This window comes from Empidonax traillii, unplaced genomic scaffold (genome assembly GCF_003031625.1).
Source record: "Empidonax traillii isolate 1590-97213 ecotype Southwest subspecies unplaced genomic scaffold, ASM303162v1 scaffold255:size705445, whole genome shotgun sequence".
NCBI classification, from domain to species: Eukaryota; Metazoa; Chordata; class Aves; order Passeriformes; family Tyrannidae; genus Empidonax; species Empidonax traillii.
This window is the reverse complement of record NW_020955448.1, coordinates 411286-424070: the sequence shown is the minus strand read 5'-3', so window position 1 is coordinate 424070 and position 12785 is coordinate 411286. Positions and strand designations below refer to the sequence as shown.

Here is a 12785-nt window from a genome sequence, read left to right as displayed (position 1 = left end):
TTAGTAAGTGGAACAAAGTGTGTTGAGGTTTGAAAAGCTTACAAAGAAAAAAAAAAAAAGTATCTCAAACTTGCAGCACAATCAGACTAGCAGGGGAACCATGGCAGAAGAATTCACTTAACTACTAGTAGACTACTACCCCAACCCCTGAGAAAGAGAATTGTAGAGACATTTGATTTCTTTCAAGAGCCCATGTTAGAGCCTGTATTGCACAGAGGAGACATTTTATTAATTGAAAAGATGCTTTCAAAAGCAAACTAAATCCTTTTCCCATTTACGAGTTCCACATATACTTTTTTCGACTGTAATGGAAGCAGGCTTCCACAAACACTCTCTCGTGACTATACATGCTGCAGCATGCTTAGGGTGTATTTTTGTTTTTCCATCTATCAAGTTTTACGAATGGGATTTATTTTGTTTTGGTGGCTAATGGACAAAATTATTCTGCCTCCTCTGTTTCTGCTGTACAAACTCTTACTGAAGGTAACACAGTTTTGGTTTTTTTGTTTCAGTTATTATCAGTGAATTTTTTAAGAGGGGAGTGGTGTTAAAACCGGCTCTCCACTGCACGGAGGAGGTGCCTGCCCTGCAGCACTTGCTACCAGGTAGGATGTAAGGGACATGGCTGTGTAGCTTGGTTGGGGGACTGAGGCTGCCAGCAGCTCTGTGCCATCCAGTGCCATCTCTGTGCCCATTCCTTGCAGTGCCTGGAGCAGGGTGAAGAGCACTTACCTGGAGCTGTGAGCAGCATCACTGATGTAACCGAGAGCCAACACCACACACCAGTTATTACAAAGTCAGACTGAATTTATTACTCTTGGGCAATTAAAAAAAGGCAGAAGACAACGTCCAGACATTCTGTTGCTTAGAGGGGCACCGAAGCTCTGTATAATTCATGTATGTAAAGTGATAAAAACATGACCTTCAGATGCGTGCAGTCCAAAGGAAGGACAGAAACTGGAAGCAAGTTCCTGCAGCTTGCCCCAGTAAACTACTGGTATTGCAGGGACCAACGTAGTTAACAGCAACTAACATCCCCATAACGGTTTAACTGTTTACACAATGTTACTTGATCGTTTGAACAGAAACATGGAAGGGGGCTAAGCTTTCCACAAACCAAGTCACAAGTGAAGCAATCCCCTCAGCACTGCATTTCTAGGACAATGCTGTTGTAAAAAAAGGAAAAAAAGAAAAAAATGTACAATAGTACATATAGTTTTATAGTAAACCAGTATCTGAACAGATTCAGTTTTCCTTCTTTTGTTAAAGCATATACAGCTTTACAAAATATAAACCTTCCAAAGGTCAATTTTAAAAGCTTAGAAGAGGCTTTGCTAATTCTAAAGGTAACAGCCAAAATAGCATTGCTCCTACAAGATACCTTTTATTTTACCTCAACAGTTTTAGCCTTGGAAGGTGAGCCATGAACTGGACTAATGTGTTCTGTGTAAGCCCTGCAGCATCCAGTCAACTGAAGACTCCTCCTCTGATGGGAATGCTCTCATTCAGCCCGTGTTCTATTAGCTTGATGTCCTCCAAGTCATCCTTGATGATGCTGATTAGGTGACTGAGTCCTTCTTGCTGCTGCTTCAGGTGCTGCAGGTAGTTAAAGAAACCAGTGTGAGCACAGTCCAACTTTGCTGACAATAAGTAATATTTCCCAAAGGTGTCATGACTGGTGCCTTTGGCACACGAAACAGACTAGCATAATTTCTTGGAAGAAGGAATAACAGCGTTTTCTGCACTAAAATCCTAACTCCCTAGAGTGGTTTTGTGCAGCATTGATGCACTGGCACTGAGAACAGTAAAAATGACTTAATCAAACAATTCCAAGAACATGGCATTCTAGGTACAGTCAAGTGTGTATCTGGCTTAAATGAAGTTCAAAAAGGATTCTACCCAGTCACACTTACTTGCTTGATTTCCCTTAAGAGGTCTGCATCTATGTAATAGCGCTCTTCAGCCCGCACTGCTCCAAAGTGGTTCTGCATCCTGATCTGGGACATGAGCTCATTCAGTCTGCCCTGCAGGAGAAAGAGGCTTCAATCAAACATCTGCCAGAGCTCCAGCATGTACCATTCCTTCAGTCACCAGGACTGGAACAACAGCTGTTCATTCGATTTCTAAATGTTCTGGAAGATGTACAAAGGACAAGCGACTCCAATACTCCAAGAACTCAAAAATACTTGAGTACTTATATCAGTCACGCAGCAATGTGTGCACTGCTACTCTTGGTAATGCTGCTGGACTGCTGACAGCTTTCCACAACAAATACACCATGCATGGTTTGGCAAACAAACTTTTTATTTTTTTTTTTTTTTTAGTAAGAAAAGAGTAGCAGAGTTCTATTAACTACCTACCTTGAACTGCGTTGGTGCGTTAAGTTCACACTGAATCGTATCCAACTGTACACGGAGCTGCTCCTCATCTGCTTGGATGGCATAACCACTTTTCCTTTGGATCTCCTGCTTTATTAACACCTACAAAAGAAGCCTTATAGGTTCATTAGAGAAGACTTGGCCCTTTTCTTTCCCCACCACTCCATTCATATGTCTTTTTGCCCTTCTTTCAGCATGGGTCTCATTGGACTTTTCTGTCACTCAGTCTGCCGCTGTGAGACACCCAGAAGCCACAGGACTGCCCTGAGAAGGGAGAGAGAAGGTTCTCAAGTACTGTGGACCTGAAGCTTTCCCCAAGAGCTCTGCCTGGTACTTAAGTGAACACCACTTAGCTGAAGTCAGAACTTTTCAACACTGGCTATGCACAAGCTGGCATAGGCCTCCTGCTCTTTCTGTTCCTGGCACTACACTGTGTGTCAAAGGAGCTATTGACACTACCCCTGTTACCTGCAATGTTCTGTGAGAAAGTGCCATCAGCTTCCTTTTGTACTGTGCGATTTTTGCCATAGTTGTTGTTTGGTTTTTCTGCAGCTCGCTGATATCTTCTGATATTATCTGCAGAGGACATGGAGGCAGCTGGAAGTCAGAGGAGTTTGTGACAACAGAACACATCAGTCCTGATTTAAAATGGGGAGATTCGCGGCACTACACAGCCCAGCAACTTAGTGTCATTGCCACAGATGCTTTTAGAAAGCCTTCTGCTACTTCAGCTACTCTGCTTTGTATTTATTTTTTTCTGCAACTGGGATTTTCAGAAGGCATTGGAAAACTGGTTGCCTAAATTGCAGTCCATACCAGTACACCTTCACTGAGCTAGTCTAATTTAGTCTAACAACAGAGCAAGCTTGAACCTGAAACAAAAGCCAAACCGTGCTGCTCCCTTTTGGGCAAAAGATATATTTAAGAAGTACATTAAGAACATGGTTCTGGTTTCAGTTTTCAACACACAGGAGGCACAGGGGGAGGTTCATTTTAATAGCACATCCTTCAGCAGTCGTAAGCAATCATGATAAAGATGAGCAACCTTACATCTAATCGAGTTTGATGCTGCTTGGTCATCTGATCTTGGACCTTCAATCTTCTCAACAGTTCCTTGAAGCCCACCATTGGCACAGGAATAAGCCTACAAGAACACAAATGTTTCTTCCAACACATTTTTTTACTGGATTTGTGGTATGGATTAATAATTATGAACAGAATCTAATATAAAGGTACAGATAATCATGGGCTTTGAAGTTAATAAATAATATCTTTTGCTAAGCTCTAGTGTCCTCACTATTCCCAACAACCTAATCCACTGTTATAAAGAAATCAGCCCAAATTATCTGTAACTACTGAGGGTACAAAGGTGCATCACCTTCAACTGCAAGAAGAGGGGGGAAAAAAACATAATGGTTGCAAAACATAAGTCACAATAACTAGTGCATGCAATGGAGGACACCACAGCTCTGAGTCATGCCAGTAAAGCTCTTTATCCTGACAGTTCCTAAGCACCTAAATGGGTAAAGGGATTAACAAAGGCACTTCCAGTAATCTTCAGTGTTTGCAAGGAGATCAGCACTTGGCCAAGTTCTTCTCTAAAATGTTTCTTGCAAGTACCTGGAGGGTACTATGCAATTATCTTTCTCCCATTTCCAAGTTTTGTTGCAGTACTGAGTATTGGACTTACTTTTCAGGATCAGGATTATCAACTTTGGCTTGTTCCCAAATAATAGGATCAACACCTGGAAAAAACAAACAAAGGCATTTTTTAGTACAGATAAATCTGAATCGCTTTCTCATCTTACAGCTCCTAAGCAGGAAAATTTGCTATGGCATACACAAACCCTCTGAACTATGCTGAACTATTAGACAAACTAAGGTTAATTAAATGAGGCTAGTTTTTAAAAGTCCTGTTGCTGAGCTGTGGCAGTAAGTACAGTCCCAAAGGCTGTCAAATACTCCTGCTGGTTTGAAGGCAGTGGAAAGGAATGACCCACACGTGATCCCATCATATAATTCATACTTTAAAGGGAGAAATTCCTACTGTTTCCACTGTGTTGGGTCATCTGTCCTTTTCAAGTTGTGTGAAAAACCCAAATATAAAAAAAATCATTAATTAAAGTGATCAGAAGCCAAAACCAGTTGGCAAAGTAATCCCAGTAGGACCTAGCTCTGATTTTTCTGCATGAGTAGGCCCAGTTCTTTTTGCAATCCTGATTTCATAGCTTTTCGTATCCTCAACACAAACATATATAAAAGCTATAGACATAAAGATAAGTTATCTTACAAAATGGCATGAAGAACATTTAACTACTCTAACACAAAGCTGTATGTGCACTGTCTGTAGCTCCTGTAGCTTTCCAAGGTGTTTCCAGTGGGCTGACAGCTGCGTTTATCCCAGAGCCCAAAAAGCTGAGCCCACGTACCGGCAGGAGGGTTCTGCAGGAGCTGTTTGACCTGTGCTGGGGACAGCTCTGTCCTGGCCATGGAGAGGCTGACCCCCAGCTGCTGCAGGGACGACTTGATGTTGGCTTGTTCGAAGTGGGCGTAGAGGGTGGTGGCGGGAACTCTCCTCGAGGTGCCGTTGGGCGAGCGCTCCACAACGTAAATGATCACCTCTGTCCTGAGCAGGACAAAGTGCGGAATGTCAGGAAAGGGGCAGCAGCGTGCAGGAACTAACACAACAAGACCAGCCCCAAATCCAACTGATCACTTCTCCCAGCTGGCTCTTAACTCCCTTTAGCTCACTGAGATGTGAAGTACCAGTAAGTGCAGGGTTTAACACAGCGAGGCAGAGAGAGGAAAGCTGTGCATACCATTACATGATATGGCGACACTGGTACTACACTGGGAATAACCTAAAACCTCTGGAAAGCTACTGGACTCAATGCCTTAATAAAAAGCAATATGAAGGAGCAAGAGATACAAATTGAGCTCAGGATGAACAGATCCAAAATCAAGAAGGGGAGGCAGTACACTTAAGCACCAACCCTTTCCAACATGCAGCCCTGGATAAAAAGGCAGAACTATGGGAAGTTCACATACTGGTCATCTGGCATCGTTTTAACCCCTTCGATGTTGATAGTGAGGGTCTGGTTTCCCCCCAGAATTTTGTGTAGTGACTCCACAAGCTGCTGCTGCTGGCTTCGAATATCTGCTTCTTTTCTGTTAAACACCAAAACCACGAGGCCATCTTCGTCTTTATTGTTGGGCATTAGACTGTAACCCACAGCCTGCAAAGGAAAGATGAGGATATATTACTTAGCAAAAGCATATCCAGAGTGGCATGAAGGGGACAGGCTAAACCCCTCTGATTAGACCAATTAGTTCAAAATGTAACTTACAACATACTCAGAACTGCAGAAACATAAAAGTAATCCTTCTCTAAATCATTCTCTCACACAAATATCAGTAGAGCAGCTTTTGAAGCAGTTTGGATTTTTACAGAAAGTTCCTAAGTAGCCATTTCCCATCTTATAGAAAAGCCTATAAATTGGGAGTTCAGGAACATTTCAAAATTTACCCTTTTCCCAAATTTCAAAAGGGACCAGAGGACCAGACGTTATTAGAAGCAGAAGCAGAGTGGCAGCTTTCATCTCCTCTTGCCTATGAGCTGTCACACCAACACACCACAGGGGACAGAGTGGACTGTGGGGGCTTTTTGAGGCCCTGACACTGCATGTGGGTGGGTGGCCCGCACCTTTCCCCTCCTGCAAGTTCAGTGGAAGAGAAAAATAAGTTGGGGACGTGCCCAAAAGCCTGGTTTTGTCAGCAGTGGGTAGTCAGTCCCCCGCCACAGTGAGCCTCGCAGAATAAGCCATCCTGTCATAGAGCACAACAGTGACAGCCAGGGAAGAATTTGGTTTGAAGCACATCACTCCTGTGCTATTTCTGCTTTAAGTAAATAAATCCTTCATGACTTCTTTATGCAACAAAGTATTTTCAAACAATAACATTTTATTTACTTCATTGTGGTCCTTTCAACAGTAGCCTGTAACATGTACCTTAGAGGCACATTTTTCTTGGCTAAGAGCTGCGTGCCTCTTATTTGCCCTAAATCTGGAAGTGTGTGCAAGTGGATTCCTTGAATGCCTGTGAAACCCTCCAGGTAATGCCTCATTCTTCTCAGATCCCTGACGCTTCCAGAGGCAATAACCAAACTAGCTTATGATGCTTTGTTCCTATACCTGTGCCACCAACTTCCCCCTATTTTATTTAGGCATCTTCCATTGCTGGCACAGATGGGACTTTTCAGTGTTTCACTTAAGGCATGTGAATTCATAACTGCATTAGAAACACTCGAGTCATAGGGACGAGGGTGAACCTAGTATGTGGCATTGTCTAAAATGAAAACCACTCTTTTTGGTAAATAAAACTCTAAAATAACTGAGTTTCCATGACACAGCTTGCACTTGCCTATTTTTCAAAGCCTCTAAAGCAATTTCAGACAACAACTTACAATAAACTAAGCTTCCAGGTGCATTGCCAACAAAATAACACTGAATGAGGCAATGCAACACAAGCCAAACATTTGTTAGGTAAGCACTCAGCTGCTGCGAAAATTTTATACAAGTCTCACAATGTGCATAATCAGAACTAGACTTAATTAAGTATTATCCTACATTCAGGTCACAAGGTTTGCACTCAAAGAATCAGCTCGGGGAAGCAGGGCATCACCACACCTGCCCCAAATCCCCTGCTAGGCCTGAGGCTTAGCAAGGCAGTCAGCGGGGGCAGAATTGGCAGAGGATGAAGATCCACATATTCTCTGTCCCCAGGAGAACTGCTGGTGACTCCAGACAGGGAATGGAGCATCTGAGCTCATACAGTGTGAGCATGGGAGGGATAAAGGCACAAGTCTGAAGGCTGGTGGACTTTTAACCCGGCACGGGCCAGGTTCACAGAGGGTTACTTTAAAGCAGTGATTTTACATACTTTCTGTCATATTGTCACCTACACAAATACACATTAAAATTCATTTCCAGAGACTTGCTCCAGTGACACACACACTAACCTGAATGCTATCACAGAAAATGTTACTTTCATGATCCACACCTGGGTTCATGATCTACTCCCTCCACACCACCCAGATTTCCAGCATCTTCGAAACTTTTAATGAGCATGCACCAGAACTGTGTGGATTACCTGAAAAAACACTGTTTCAGAATACTCTTACCAGTAACAAAATCTGATTTATCACCTGTGAGATGCTTAGCCTCAGCAAACAGAATAAGGGTGTCAGAGCCCTTTCTGGGTAGCCGTACAACTCCTCACCTTAAACCTGCAGAAGGGGTTTTCCTGGGTGAACTCCACGGGAGCGATGTTGTTGTTGAAGTACCCTTTGCCCGTTCCCCAGAAGGCCTGCAGCTGGTTCCACTTGGCCAGGATGGCATCCCTCTCATCCCCCAGGAGTGTCGGAGCTGACAGGGCGCTGGCTGTATTGATGAGCTGGTTGGACTGGGCGGGTGTCTGGGCAGGCTGACTGAACAACCCGCTACCTAACGCTGTGGTGGATGGAAAATCCAAATTAATTCCCTGACCAACCATGCCAGACTCACTTGCTATCACCTACTACCTGCCTATCATTGGCACCACTTCTTTTCACATTCTGAGATGCAGAATAAAAGCACAGAATAAATAAATAATTTCTTTTTCACTCCTAATCTTCATCTACAACAGTAGTTCTTGAATGCTGAGTTAGAAGAAAACTACTTTTTCTTTATTCTTTAAATGAGAGGTCTGTACTGATCCAGAGCATCATCTGGCACCTTCCATATCTAAACCTGAAGGGCAGGTTGGTTGTTACAAACTCAGCAGACTCAGGTCCTGCAGCAGCTCATCATCCAATTCACATTTAAACTGATCTCAATGCTGTTTTCCTCCCCTTTCTAGTAATGCTGTGACTGCAACATCAATTCTGTAACTATGATTTCCACCACCACTAAACCAAGGGGTACATATTGTCAGGAGCTCAGGAACTTGCCTGAGCTCTAGTAAAGTTAGTTATGAAAAAGGCAAGTGCTGCAAATGTAGGCACTTCAAATGCCAAATTTCTGAGGGAGTCTCCATCAATCAGGAGGTAAGTGTGTAACAAACAGCCTCTTTTTACAGTACACTTCTGCCCTGCTACCTGAGTACCTGTGACAGTCTTACACTCTCACTGCTAAGAGAGGTTTAAGTGCAGAGAAGGCCATACTCACTGGTCTGCTGCTGCTGGGTTCCAAAGCCTCCAAAGCCAAGCCCAGTTCCCAACCCACTACCCAAGCCAGTTCCAGTTCCTGTGCCAAAACTAGTGCCAAATCCAAAGCCTTTGTTCTGGGTGGCACCAAAGAGTCCTGGGGGAAAAAGGAGAGGATTTTTGAGAGAAGAGGATAGTGCTAGTGCAATCCAAAGCACCCAGGGGTTGTTCTAAAGCCAACAGGTCAGACTCTCTTACCACCGGTGCCCGTGTTGGTGGGCGCAGAGAAGCTGAATGCCGGTGCCGCGGTGGTGGTGGTGGTGCCAAACCCTCCGAACGCTCCTGCCAAACAAACACTGGGAGTCAGGCAGCGGCTCACGGAGCAGAGCGGGCACAGCACCACGAGTGACCGCGCTTGGGGGGTGATGAGAATACAGGTCTGACACATGGATGGGACATGTCACAAGCGTGTGCTTCACGATGGTCTGGGGGATCGAGCTCGTTGCCCGAGGAAATGGGGGAGAAAACATGGACCAGAGAGCCAGAACTTGTGTGGTGTGCCAAAAGAGTAAACAAAAAGGCAGTTGTCAACTGACATCCTGCTCCTTTACCAGCAGGATGTGCTTTCCCTTGTGACAGACACAACTAATAGTAGCACTGCTTACATTCATTCTCAGGAACACCTATGGTCAGTGTCACTGCTGAGTGTTTAATAAACAACCTGATGTTTTGTAAGCTTTTCAAGCACTGCTAACCCTTTGAAATAAATCACAGCCTGAGGTTAGGGTGTCTACAGTCACGCTGCTTACAGGGAAAATTCACAGGTAAAATTCTAGTAGGTCCTTTTTTCTTTAAGCCTAGCTTCCTTATCATCTTCCCCATTAAACCTTACTTGGAGGTTCAACCACGTGTATAGGAAGACGGATGCAAAAGCAATCATCAGCCTTCCACAGATTTTCAGAAAAAGCAGTCACTGGGCAGCAGGAGAGGGCCTAAGTGAGGGCCTGAGCTCCAGTGGTGCCAATGCAGTGCCGGCCCAAAGTGCAGCCTATGGAGTGCTGACTATTTAGGGAAACCAAGTTCTCTCTCTGTTTCTGGCTGTTTTTACACGTGTTCAAACGAAGAAAGACACTGTGCTACAAAGGATTTGTCAAAAAGATGCTGCCACTGCTAACTTACATGCATATGCCAAAAAACCCCACGTTCCTTAGATCTACTACACTCGCAGTCCTCCTCTACACAACCAAGTTAAAAAGCTTAAACCAAGGCTGACGTGCAATCACATTTTATCTCCGTTCAGCAGACATATTAATGCCAGTGGACATAACCAGTTGTTCCCTGTAACATCCATGTTTCTGTCCTACCAGCGCGTGAAACACCCTGGCAGGAGCACCAATGACACAATCTCTAGGTGGTTTTGTACTCTTTAGTCATCCTTTCTTTGAAAGGTATCTGAAAGTGCAAATTGGGAAACCAAATTAAATACCCAAGTTCTCTTTTGGAGCAGCTCAAATTCAGCCAAGGAAATACAGCCCAAGAGTGTCTCCGGCAAATAAACCCAAACCAGGTCCCTGGAGTGCACACAGCAGATGACAGTCACTGACACAGGGAGCAACGGCACTGTGGAATGGATGGAATTCCTATACGAGCAGCAGCAACAGGATCCCCGGGATAATTCCACATGAGCAAAAGCATTAGAAATCCACCCAGCACAGCGTTTTTATACAAAATAGGAAAGATTTAAGGTGAAATGACATCACTGATGGATCTATATGGGGCCACAAAGGGTATTCTTAATCACCGCCCAGCACACCCATGACACCCAGGGCCCCTTCTGGAGCACCGAGCATCCCTCCAGAGAGCCGGGGAGGTTTGGGGATGCTCAGCAGCACTTGGGGAACAGGTCAGGGCTGTGCTGTGCTTTCGTGCCGGTCGTATACAATTTGTTTCTCCACAGAAACTGCTGGGGTGTGGTGCATTCATGACAGCCAACGCAAGGCCAATGAGAACACAGGGGGAAGATGAAAACGGAACTGCAGCAGTCCAAGAATCTCATGTCAGGAAACGTGGCACAGGGAGCAGCTCTGGGGTTGTGAGGGGTGGCCTGGATCTCAATGGAGACCTGACAGTGCCGTTTGGCTCTGACTGAGGCCCAATTTCAGACTGGGGGGTGACCCCAATTCATTCCCATTTCACAGACTGAGTATTTGGTACAGGATTGTTTTTCCTTTAAAAGCTATTCCTTCAGAATTTCACAGGCAAATCCCCTACAAGCCTATGGCTCTCAGACCCCCTCCACTTCCAGAGCTTTTCTTCCCAGTCTTCACTGGATATGAAGATTAGTACTGTCCCAGATTCCCAGTTTGGGATGTAATTCTTGGACCCCTGCTAGCAACATTTACCACAGAACAAGTATTTCCGCATTATCTACCTGCACTTGCCAGACTGTTACCAAAATTGAAGGGTGGAGTTGAGGTAGTGGAAACACCGAAATTCCCAATATTAAAATTCACCGCGGGATTAGCAGTTAATCCGAAACCCCCAAAATTAAACCCACTGGCAGTGGAGTTTGCAGTTTCAAGCCCACCAAATCCTGACAAGTGGGAAGCAGAAAAAGAGCAAGGCAACATTAGTCCTTCTGAGTAAAACGCAGGAGAGAAAACCTTGAAACATTTTTCCATCCCCGTGGACAAGACAGGCACAGTTAAAAACAAGAGTAAGGTATTATTTAGCGGACACAAGGAGGACAGTTAAAAGCTCCACACATTGCTGCTGGAAGCATGAAAACGCACCTCTAGCAACTGAGGCACCACACGTGCCTCAGTTATTCCAGTTACATCCGAATTACATCCCAAAATCTGCCCACCCCAGCCTTGCTGGTGAATTACCTTCTGCATCCCATCCCAGTGTGCCCAAGATGCAGCTGCAACAGGTTCATTCTGCACAGACAGTGGGAAGACCTGGGCTGTGACCCCCCAATTCCCTCCGATACTGGGCTGTGTGTGTAATAAACCTTGTCACAGTGTAGAGGCAGCACAAGGTTAATGTTCACTTTCAGATGGGGCCAGAACCAGTGTGTGTGAAACACCGGGAGTGGGAAATCACACAGTAAAATTCAGGCTATCTGCAGTGAAGCTGGCACCTGTCCAAAGGACTCGCTCAGATGGTCTACTAGGAGCCAGCAATGATTTATTTTACCAAGTGAGTGTAAGGAAGGCTTAGGCTTACACTTCACCGCGCCTGACAGCGACAAAACAAGCGGGCCAAAAAGGTCTTTCTTCCTTTACAAGTTAAAACGCCGTGTTTTACCTTGGCCAAAAGCGAACTTCCCAGGGCACCTCATCCAAATGGGAACGTCATTGCAAGCAAAGCGCTGCCCGGAGAGACACGCACGGTCTCGTCACGGGCGCCGCGGGAGCGACTCGCGGGGGGCACTGAGGGGGGGCACTGAGGGGCAGCCGTGAGGCGGCCGCGCAGCCCATTGGCCGGAGGGCGCGTGCCGGCCGCCACCGCGGTCCTCACTGGCAGGGGGGCGCGCGGGCTCTGAGGCGATCGCCGCTCCTATTGGCTGGGGGGCACGCGCGGGCTCTGAGGCGGCCGCGGGGCGCGCGGGCTCTGAGGCGATCGCCGCTCCTATTGGCCGGGGGGCACGCGCGGGCTCTGAGGCGGCCGCGGTTCCTATTGGCGGGGGGGCGCGTGCGGGCCGCCACCGCGGTTCCTCGCACGCGCGGGGCACGTGCGGTTCGCAAAGCCTAGGCCGCACGTGCTGCCGGCCGCCGCCGTTCCTCATTGGCGGGAGGGCCCGCGCGGGCCGCTGAGCGGGCCGGGGATCTCATTGGCCGAGGGGCACGCGCCGCGGTTCCCATTGGCCGGAGGGGGGGCGCGCGCTGCCCGCCGCCCGGCTCCCCCCGCCCCTCCCGGCCCAGCCCCGCCCCGCTCCCCCCGCGCTCACCGCTCGGGTTGGCGGCCCCGGCTCCCGCCGTTCCGCCGAAGTTGAAGGCCATGGGGCCACTCGGGTGGCAGCGCGGGGGCAGATCCCCCGCGGGAGGCGCGTACGAGCCCCCGCGGCGGCTCCGGCCGCGAACAAAACCCGGCGCACGAGACGCCGCCGCTGCCGCCAAAGCGCTTCCGGGTGGCGCGGGCGACGCGCGGGCGCCGGGTGGTGACGCAATCGGCGGGCGCCAGCGGGCTGTACCACCGCGGGCGGCGGGAGGGGGGGAGGCAGG

At 47.0% G+C, this 12785-nt stretch overlaps 1 protein-coding gene across 3 annotated transcripts; it reads right to left on the bottom strand.

Annotated features, from left to right (window-relative positions):
• Window positions 1–786: 786 nt before the first annotated feature.
• NUP54 (nucleoporin 54) lies at window positions 787–12625 on the bottom strand. 3 transcript variants are annotated; one of them, XM_027889169.1, is made up of 13 exons: window positions 12512–12625; window positions 10991–11152; window positions 8818–8901; window positions 8582–8716; window positions 7656–7885; window positions 5427–5614; window positions 4808–5004; window positions 4069–4123; window positions 3429–3522; window positions 2847–2954; window positions 2361–2480; window positions 1914–2024; window positions 787–1596 (listed from the first exon to the last, which is right to left on the bottom strand). In XM_027889169.1, the coding sequence occupies exons 1-13, from the start codon at window positions 12561–12563 to the stop codon at window positions 1468–1470; spliced, it is 1665 nt and encodes a 554-aa protein (XP_027744970.1). In that variant the 5' UTR covers window positions 12564–12625; the 3' UTR covers window positions 787–1467. The 3 variants fall into 3 exon arrangements, with proteins under 3 accessions (XP_027744970.1, XP_027744968.1, XP_027744969.1); XM_027889167.1 differs by lacking the exon at window positions 10991–11152 and having other exon boundaries at window positions 12512–12622; XM_027889168.1 differs by lacking the exons at window positions 10991–11152; window positions 12512–12625 and adding an exon at window positions 11869–11982.
• Window positions 12626–12785: the final 160 nt, after the last annotated feature.

Bases quoted from the DNA above. Each gene is read 5' to 3' on its own strand.
- NUP54 (XM_027889169.1), bottom strand. From the start codon at position 12,563: ATGGCCTTCAACTTCGGCGGAACGGCGGGAGCCGGGGCCGCCAACCCG. The intron at 4,124-4,807 runs GTACGTGGGCTC...TGTTTTTTCCAG, and splicing joins CCTGCAGAACCCTCCTGCCG to GTGTTGATCCTATTATTTGG. The intron at 3,523-4,068 runs GTAAGTCCAATA...GTGTTCTTGTAG, and splicing joins GATAATCCTGATCCTGAAAA to GCTTATTCCTGTGCCAATGG.